This window comes from Arvicanthis niloticus, chromosome 3 (genome assembly GCF_011762505.2).
Source record: "Arvicanthis niloticus isolate mArvNil1 chromosome 3, mArvNil1.pat.X, whole genome shotgun sequence".
In the NCBI taxonomy this organism is placed as follows: Eukaryota; Metazoa; Chordata; class Mammalia; order Rodentia; family Muridae; genus Arvicanthis; species Arvicanthis niloticus.
Window position 1 is genome coordinate 108,909,340 of NC_047660.1, and position 10,088 is coordinate 108,919,427.

At 52.7% G+C, this 10,088-nt stretch overlaps 1 protein-coding gene across 1 annotated transcript; it reads left to right on the top strand.

Annotated features, from left to right (window-relative positions):
• The first annotated feature begins 1,639 nt into the window (after positions 1–1,639).
• On the top strand, positions 1,640–6,479 carry Fev (FEV transcription factor, ETS family member). The gene is given in 5 exon segments (XM_034498787.2): positions 1,640–1,687; positions 2,604–2,738; positions 2,741–2,840; positions 3,511–3,585; positions 5,351–6,479. Coding segments are annotated over 5 exon segments (945 nt in total). The 3' UTR covers positions 5,938–6,479.
• Positions 6,480–10,088: the final 3,609 nt, after the last annotated feature.

Consider the following 10,088-nt stretch of genomic DNA (forward strand, 5'->3'; position numbering starts at 1 on the left):
AGAATTAATGGGAGGTCTCAATCTCCACTTCTACAGAAGAGGCTTCATCGCTCTGTGCAAGCCCCCAGACTATAATAGCAATCACTTGTATCTCCTATGATATTAAACTTTGACATATACTTGTAAACAGAAGCTATTGGTTCTCTCCCCACCCCCGTGTGTGTGTGTGTGTGTGTGTGTGTGTGTGTGTGTGTGTGTGTGTGTAGGGGTTGAGTATATAATAAGAACCCCCTGAGAATCTGTGGGATGTTATGAGAAAGCATTAAGCAGTGGATACAGGACCCTCCACCTGCCCTGCCAGTAGTCTAAGAATCAAGGATCCACACTCTCAGTGGGTATGAATTTTGCCTAAAATTCTGAATGGACTCTAGAGTCCATGGCTCCTGTTAAATTTGATCCTCCAACTATCCTCCATCCTTTATCTATCCATTAGCAAAGAAATTGGGGTTTAAAGGGGTCACCAATCCAATCAGTGACTATGCCAGGTTTTGAAGATAGGACCCCAAATGCCCAATCCAAGTTCAGTTAAGGCTAATTTGAGCTGTGATTAAAATTTTCAGTGTTCAATACATACACACCCACAGTGACACACAGAAACACACACACACACACACAGAGACACACATACACACACACACACATATCAGAGAGAGAGAGAGAGAGAGAGAGAGAGAGAGAGAGAGAGAGAGAGAGAGAGGTGGGACCACAAGAGTGGGAGTGAGGCAGAGCCTGCTCACTACTCTTTTCTTTGCTATCCTAAGTAGGTGGCCTACCAGCCCTGGCTTCCACTATGTCTTAGAATATATATAATATATACACAAATATTGGCTAGTGCCTCACTCCTTTCCTTCAGCACCCAAGATCCCGGTCAGACCGAACACAAAGCCTGAGCTGAACTGGTGATACTTGCCCAGCATGCAGCTAGTGTCTCTGGGTAGACACTCCCTCTGACCTCTTCTCCCTTCTGTCTCAGCTTCCTGCTGAGAGTATTAACGGGTGAACCTCGGTGTCTCCCAGCTCTTCCCACTCTCACCCTCTTGCTGTTTCTTTCCGTCAGCAGTATTTGGAAGGAGCACTAAGAGAACACGGAAGGAGGACTGAGATCTTGGCAGCACACCAAGGCTCCTTTCCATGGTGTCCTAAGCTTGTTCCCCTAAAACATTGCACCCTCTCTGCCTTTGCTCCCTTCAGATTCCACCTCTGCATTCAAATCTCCATCCCAGTTTCGATAGGATTCTGTTGACTATATGTCTCACCCTTCTCATCTACTCCTTGGTACCTTTGACTGGCAAAGATGAACTCTTACTGTGATTTACAGCCAGTGGGGGTTGCACAGGAACCCTGGAGAACACGTGTAGGATATTTGCCGCAGCCCCTCATATAAGCACCCTAGGAACAAGGACCCTGCAGGAGATCTGCCCATTTCCAGCTCCCCCTCACCCCTTTATTTAAGCAAGAGAGAGGGGGACCCAGAGAATAGCAGGTCTGACAGTAGCTACCCCACTTCAGTCACAGATCTAGGAAGTCTCACAGGTACCCAGATACCCTGGTTTACTTGGAAGCCGCATCATGAATTAGGGAGGGCACAACCCTATTGTGATTCCTGTTAACCCTGCAGTGTGATTCAGCCATAAGGAGCATGGGAGTGTTTGTGAGGATGGGGAAGGATGGTAGAGAAATTGTTGTGGTGAGAAGCGGGGAAATGAATAGGAACCTGCAAGAAAAGCCGCAGCTTGTATTCAGCACATATTGGTAGCCAATTTATAAGAACTGAATAGATTTTTAAAACAAAGTAAAATAAGGACGGAGGAGAGGAAGAGAGGAGACGAGAAAACAACAGGCACAAAGCAGAAAGGAGACCTAGAAAGAAGGTGAGGAGAATAAAGAAGAGAGCTACTCAGAAGTTGCCAGGAGAGATACCCCAGTGCCCTGCCTGAGGCCCGGGGCCAAACAAGACAGGAAACCAGAAGATCGAGGAGGGGATCGGGTCTCTAGGGACCTACAGAGAGTAGGAAAAAGGAGGGAGAAGGCACCGGGGTGGGCAAAGATAAAGGGAGTCACGGCAGCGCGGCAGCGCGGCTGGGAGCGCAGCGACAGGCGAGAGGGAGGGAAGCGGAAATTTAAAAGTGAAGATGCAGATAAGGCAGCCTGGAGACGGGGACCCGGGTAGGGGGAGGAAAGGGGCGGAGAGTAAGCAGTGAGAGAAGGGAGGGAGATGGTTAGAAAGAGGGCTCTGGGGAAGGGACTTGAGGCTGTGGCCTCAGAGATCCAAAGTGGGGCCAGCATTCCCGCCCCACCGACGTTTGCTGAGAGTCAGGGAGGTAGAAAAAGACACACACACTCCTGGTCCCTTCTGAGCTTCGAACGGGAGCCCATCCCCCGCGTGTCTCCCGGGCTGCGGGGCGCGGGGGGCTGCCGGGTGCGCTTGGCTGAGGCGCCGCGCAGCGCGTTGGAGACTTTATTGCGATGGGAAGATAAGAGGGGCGGGGGCGGGGTCTGGGGGGCCGAGGCGGCCGCACTTTAATTAAAACGGAAATTGCGGCCCCTGCCCGCGCGGGGCCGGAGGGTTGCAGGCGGCCTTGTAGCTGGGAGCAACGCTCCAGGACCCCCTCCCTCCCCGCCACACCCTGGCTGCCCGCTCCCGCCAGGCCTTGCCGGACCTGGTGGCGTCTACTCTTCCCTGTCACCCACAGTCGCCACGGGCGGGGATCGGCACCCCAAGCGCAAAGCTGACGTGCCCCCCCCCGTGCCGTCCCCCCCATCTCCCACCGCCCAGTCCCCGGCAGCGATGAGACAGAGCGGCACCTCCCAGCCCCTGCTGATCAACATGTACCTGCCAGGTACCAGGGACCAGCCGGGGGCTGGAAGCACCAAGACCCTGGGCGGGAAGTCTAGGCCAGAGCATGGGGCAAGTTCAGTGGACAAAAGGAAGGGGACGCTTCCAGTGACTCGCTTTGTGGGTGTGTGAGAGGGTCTGCTGGTTGCAGTTTGGGTCATTCGGGGAACCTGCAAGGTGGACAGCGAGCTTCGGGGTTTCGGTGTGGGTCTAGAAGACACGCAGATTCAGCATCCTAGCAGGCTGAAAGCAGGGGTCTTTGGCGCGGTTGACTCCAGGCTCCAGCCTTGCCCGAAGGCTGTGATCCGCTGGGCGTCGCCCCTGAGCCCTCAAGGGTCCTCACCTTCGTCCCCAAGCGTTCTCACCGGCCAAGACTTCCAAGCATCCCTTTCCTCTTTACAAGGGGCTCCGCTCGCTCAGACTCGGGCTAGCGCGATCCCCTCTGGGTTTTATAAGGCTCCAGCCGGCCCCTTCGGAAAGCGGATTTCCTTTTTCCTGGACGCGTTTCCTGACTTGGGCGCTACAGAGGGGCTCTGCGCCGGCTCGCGTCGCAGCCTAGCTTGGGGAGGAGGAGCTGGTGGCCTGGACCCCCAGAACACTGCATCCCCGGGCCCTTTCGGTCAAACCCTCAACTTCCGCCTAGGTCTGCTTGACTGTTTTCTTCTGCGCCGCAGATCCCGTCGGAGATGGTCTTTTTAAGGAAGGGAAGAGCCCGAGCTGGGGGCCGCTGAGCCCTGCGGTACAGAAAGGTGAGCTAGCTGATACACTGGGCTGATGGAGACGACGGTAGTAGATGGGGCAAGGGTATGAACCCCAATAAGGCGGGGACTACTGGCACTAGACAGAGGGGCAGAGCGGTGTGCATCTCACGTTATGGAAAATATAAGGCCGTGGTCAGATTGTGCAGAGGTCTTGAGGAGACATTGATTTTTGTCTTTAACTTGTCCATTTTCTGAGCCCCGGTCTGGTGCTAGGTTTTCGGGACAGGTCAGGCAAAGGGGATCTTGGCCTCCAGTCCTTTTTCTTTCAAGTATGGTTTTCCCAAGCTTTCATGCTATGAACGTTGGTATTCCTTTTGTGTCGGTTGTGTTTGGACCAAAGTCGTCGCACTTCCTGGCAAGAAGACCCCAACTATTACTCTCCAGCCACCCTGGGCCTAAACCCTAGCCTGTACTTCATGGTACCCCTGCCGACCGTGCTGTCAGCCCTGGTGTTGTGTTTGCTGCAGTAGATGACCGGCCTGTCACTCAATCACCCCGTCGGTGGGTGGCATTTCAATTCTCTCCCATAGCGCCTGCCCCAGCCAGTACCCAAATCTCACAAGAAGGCAGAAAAGATGAGATAGGCAAGTGCTTTTCTTTCCCAGAAGGAGGGAGCTGTATCACCCAACAGGGACGAGGACCAAGTCTCTGTTGTTGCTCCGGCTTGGTCTCAGATGCACCTTTTAGACCAGAGCATCCCATGCTCTGCTCTAAACCGAAATCCTGGCTCCAGGGAACCAACTAGCTCTTCACTGGCTTGGTTTAGAGGAATTGGGGTAGAAACTGTGGGGGGAAAGGAACTTTTGGGGTTCTGAGTCAGTGACACTGAATAGAGAGGAAGCGGGTCTGTTTTATTCTAGAGAGGAATTATGGGAGGGGTCAGTTTGTCTGCTTAAGGCTTCAAAACAGGAAAGTGTTAGTTCTGGGTCATTCACCCCCTCATCGCCTGCATGTGGCACTTGCCACTATTAGTTCCCCTGAGAGCTGTAGGAAAACCAGCCTGGAATCCAGCATAATCCTTTCACAATCCTACTTCTTTCTTCGGGATTGCCCACCACTCTTCCCGTCAGAGTTCTGGCATCTTCCCCAGCAGTACAGAGATCAGTGCACCTGGAGGTGGTGAGAATGGGGGACCTCCTAGAGTTTGTCTTTTTTCTCAGTACACAGGGCCTCTCTCTGTTCTTCTTGTCTGACATAGTGCTTCTTCAAGCTGGGCCTGTTTTACTATAAGCCTTTGGGTGGTAGGGACTGTCTACTGCCTGTATAGGTGGGGCCAGAACATTCGCCTACGTGCATGACTGCCTATTCTGTCTGGATCCCTGGTCAGGACCTCAACTGATTGGGCAGTTCAACCTCTCACACCCGGCTGGCTGGCTTGCGCCACTGTGCAGTCTTTGCCTTGAATAAAGGAGACTGGTCAGGAGGGTAGGAGGGTCTGTGTCTGCTCCTTACCTAGGAGAGCCCAGAGCTGGTTCACCACCGCTTCTCCACGAAGGAGACAAGGCTTCCCCCACATCCAAACAACCACAAAACAGTGTGCCCTAGGTCCTCCACAATGAAGACGTTTCCGTTGCGCTCTGCTGGTCTACACTGGTTGACCAACTGCCTTCTGCTACACACAAGGACGCAGTCAGACATTCCCTTACCCTCTCCGATGTGGGTTGCTACTGGTTTGGGTTGTTTTCTTGTTTCCCCTCCATCCCCCTAGTTCCAACCTGCCCAGTCGGTGGCTGACTGCTCCCCTTCCCCACAGGCAGCGGGCAGATCCAGTTGTGGCAGTTTCTACTGGAGCTGCTAGCAGACCGCGCGAACGCCGGCTGCATCGCGTGGGAGGGCGGCCACGGCGAGTTCAAGCTCACCGACCCGGACGAGGTGGCGCGGCGCTGGGGCGAGCGCAAGAGCAAGCCCAACATGAACTACGACAAGCTAAGTCGCGCGCTGCGCTACTACTACGACAAAAACATCATGAGCAAGGTGCACGGCAAGCGCTACGCCTACCGCTTTGACTTCCAGGGCCTGGCGCAGGCTTGCCAGCCACCACCCGCGCACGCCCACGCCGCTGCCGCCGCCGCCGCAGCCGCCGCCGCCGCCCAGGACGGCGCACTCTACAAGCTCCCGGCCGGCCTGGCCCCACTGCCCTTCCCCGGCCTCTCCAAACTCAACCTTATGGCAGCTTCGGCGGGCGTCGCGCCCGCTGGCTTCTCCTACTGGCCTGGCCCGAACGCCACCGCCGCTGCTGCCGCCACCGCCGCGCTCTACCCCAGCCCAGGCTTGCAGCCCCCTCCCGGGCCCTTCGGCGCGGTGGCAGCTGCTTCGCACTTGGGGGGTCATTATCACTAGACGGGACGGCCGAGGGCAGCGGGGCCTCTCCCACACGGCCAGTGACCGATCCCATCCTCGTCCTCGGAGAAGCCCCGAAGCTTTCCCCGACGTTCCTTTAACACAGATTTCATTGCAGCAGCCGCGCCCAGCCCAGGGAAGAAAGGATGGGAAGCCTCTGAGGTCTTCCTCGAACGCCGGACTTCCAGGCCCCCACTATCTTCACCCCAGGAAGGGTGCATGTGCTCCCCTTTTAATTTTTCTCTGCCAAATCTCCAGATTCTGGAACTTCTGTGTCTTTTTCTCTTCTCATCTGCACCCCTGCCTCCCTCTTTATGACCTCCAGTTTTCTGGGTTTTTTTTTCCTCCTCATTTTTTTTCTCTCTCTCCCACGACCTACTCCAAACGGTAGTACCTCGAGGCTTCTTACACTCCCCTTTCCGGGATATGAGAAGGCTCTATAAACATCTCTGCTGTCCCCCTATCCCAACACTCTGGTTTCCCTTTATTCTTACCGCACTCTGGCCCAAGGACCCCAGCCTGTATATATCTATCCCTTCTATCTAGCCCCATTAAAGCTCCCAAGCTCCCTGCTGCCTCCTCTCTCTGTTCATTGCTGTACCGGGGCTTCTTTCAAGCAGGCCAAGAAGGTTAAAGGCTCGGAGCAGGCAGAGCAAAAGCGTGAGAGTGAGGGCAAGCAAGCCTGGGCGTGGGGAGGCTTGCAGTGAGAAGGATCCGGTGGGTGGGATCCTGAGAGGGTGCCTCTCTCACCCTCACCCCATCCCATTTCACTCCAGCTTTCAATCCAACGAGCATCCCCCTCCGCCTTCCTCCATCTCCTCCATCTTTCTGCCATCTTCTCGCAGCATCTCATCCAACTTCCTTCTTCATTCCATCTGAACCTTCTAACAGCCACTCATCATTTTGCCCTAATTTAACACCTTTCCCAGCCTCCACTCCCTGCTTTGTGCCTTTCTCATAAGACCATCTCTCATTTTCCTTCACAAATCTCCTGCTGCTCCCAGTAGCTTTGGCTCAGACCCTTCCTTTTAGATGCCTCTGCTCTTTAAAGGCTCTCTTGGACTGTGTTTGGCGACCGGTCCACTCTTTTCCCGCTAGTGGTGCGCGCCCTCTGCTGGTCCGAGAGAGGTTAAACCGAGCTACGGTTAAGTCTAGGGAAGATTTGGTGGAAGGCCATCAGGTGCTTTACCTACTAAGAAAAATGGACGAGTACCGGTTGCCTTCACATTTCCTTTAGGCTTCAGAGTGAGGGGCAAAAGGAGGGACCCAGGCCCTTCGCCATGGATCCAGCCTTGGGAAGTCTAGGAAGTGGGTTGGGTGATCTTTCTGAGGCTTCCGGGCTCACCATTCAGAGGCACTTGTGACCCTTATCTCTGTTTTGTATTACAAAAACCTGTTGTCTGGGAAGCGACCTTAGATGAGTTCCCTCAGAAGAAAACTTTCAGGAAGATAGCTGTAGCTCTTTCCAGAACAACAAAGGGTCTTCTTTATTTGTGGGAGAATGCCTTGGTGCCTTGGTGCCTTGAGCCTCTGGCAGGCAGGCAGGCAGGCAGGCAGGCAGGCAGGCAGGCAGGCAGGCAGATTTCCCTGTGTTCTGGACCGAAAGGAGAAATGAAGGTAGAAGGCTGGCTAGTTAGAGTTTGGAGTGAGTATGGGTGAGCATCCTTTCCTAGATTGCCTATGAACCATCCAGGCCCAGGAATATCATCCTCCTCTTCCTCCTCCTCCTCCTCTTCCTCTTCCTTCTCCTCCTCCTCCTTCTTGTTCTTCTTCCTTTTTAAAAAATTATTTATTTTATGTATATGAGTACACTGTAGCTGCCTTCAAACACACCAGAAGAGGGCATCGGATCCCATTACAGATGGTTGTGAGCCACCATTTTGTTGCTGGGAATTGAACTCAGGACCTCTGAAAGAGCAAGCAGCCAGTGCTCTTAGCCACTGAGCCATCTCTTTGGCTCCCCTCCTCCTCCTCCTTCTCCTCCTCCTCCTCTTCCTCCTCTTCTTCTTCTTCTTCCTCCTCCTCCTCCTTCTCCTTCTTCTTCCTCTTCTTCCCCTTCCCCTTCTTCTAAATAGTACATGCTTACTGTAGGAAATCCAGTGCCTATGGTCCTAACACTGAGAACTAAGAAGCAGGAGGAGCCAGACTTCGAGGTCAACTTGGGGTCAAGCAAGACCCTGTCAAAGTAAACAAAACAAACAAAAACTTGAAAAAAAAAACCATGCAAAGCCTCCATTAAATATTTGTTAACTAAAAAGTAGATTGAGGCATGGGGCAGGGAGAGAAAGCACTGTACCTCATGTAGAGGCCTTCCTTTTCTCTATGCCTTTTTATTTGTTTTTGTTTTGTTTTGCGAGACAGGGTTTTTCTGTGTAGCTTTGCCTGTCCTAGAACTCGCTCTGATAACAGGCTGGCCTCAAACTCACAGAGATCTACCTGCCTTTGCCTCCTGAGTGCTGGGATTAAAGGCGTGCACCACCACTGCCCCATTTTCTATGTTGGTTTTTTAAATTTTTATTCATTTTATTTTATGTATATAAGTGTTTTGCCTTCATGTGTGCATGTACCCCACACTAGGGCCTGGTACCTGACAAGTTCACAAGAGGGTGCTGGATTCCTGTGAAACTAGAGTTATGGGTGACTATGAGCTACCATGTGGGTGCTGGGAACTGAACTCTGGTCCTCTTCCAGAGCAACAAGTGCTTGTAGCTGCTGAACTATCTCCCCAGCCCCTATCCATGGCATTTAAAACATCAGAGTACTCTGCTTTTTCCAAGAACATCCTGGCAAAGGCATGCTCCACGCCATGTCCTATAGAGCTCTTGAATTGGAGAATGGACTCATACAGTCCAGACAGTACATGGGCCAGGGGCAGTCCTGCCTGCTAGAGGCTTAAGCCTTGCAGAGGGTGCTGGAGGAACAGCATGCTCACAGAGACAGAGCTCACCAGAGGAGACCAAGGCAGGATGGAGAAATCTGAGCTGCCAAGAATTTCCCAGGAGCCGGGCAGTGGTGGCACACGCCTTTAATCCCAGCACTTGGGAGGCAGAGGCAGGCAGATTTCTGAGTTCAAGGCCAACCTGGTCTACAGAGTGAGTTCCAGGGCTATACAGAGAAAACCCTGTCTCAAAACAAACAAACAAACAAACAAACAAACAAACAAAAATTTCCCAGGAAGGATTGAGGTCCCATTCTTAAATCTTTTAAAATGTATCTTTAAAGATCTGTTTATTTTATGTGCACTGTTGTTTTGTCTGTGTGTCTGAAACTGGAGTTATACACAGTTGTGAGCTGCAATGTGGGTGCTGGGAACTGGACCAGGTCCTCTGGAAGAGCAGCCACTGCTCTTAACCCATCTCCTCAGGTCCCTGTACTTAGATCTTTATATGAAACAAAAGACAGAACATGAGTCACAGCAAGGTTGGGTCTGGTAGAGGCTGTGTACAAAGTCGTTGTGATTTAGGAAACAGTAAAATGCAGAAAAACTGGGTTTGGGGATTGATAGGGGTATGGCATTTAGGGTGGAGGAAGGGAATCCACCTCCTGGAGCATCTGACTGCCACCCCCACCCCCAGAATGTGATGCCCAGTGTAAGTAAGCATTTCTAGAAGGACAAAGGGAAGTCACACAGTGTAGCGGACTAGAAAGTGAAGAGCAAGAACCCTGGAGAGACAATGGCAACACTTCTGTAGTCTGGGAAATCACCTGGGGTGTGAGAACTGACCTCACTTATCCAGAGAACAGTCCCAAGGGAGAGGACCTGCAGGAGGATGGTTGAGGGCGTTGCTGGGCATGTGCACAGAAGCTGCAGTGGTACTCTGAGCTAAGGAAAAACCTCAGGCATGGCACGTTCAAATCCCTTTGGGAATGGTTGAAAGTGGGCAAGGATGGGCCTGGTGGCTTGTCCAACCTTGATCTCCTTGAGGTCGCTGTAAGTTGCTGAAGAAGGGATGTCAGTCACTGCGGAATAGCTGGAAGATGGTCAGCTAACTGATCTCACTTATGAAATCTCATTTTTATATCCACCCAACGCTCTTCTTTCCTGTTCTTATATCAGTCTGGGAGATTGATACAGACTGGGGACAGTTACAGCCATGGCTTATCAATGAACTTGCCACGTGATCCTCAGATACACCTCTGGATTTCCATTC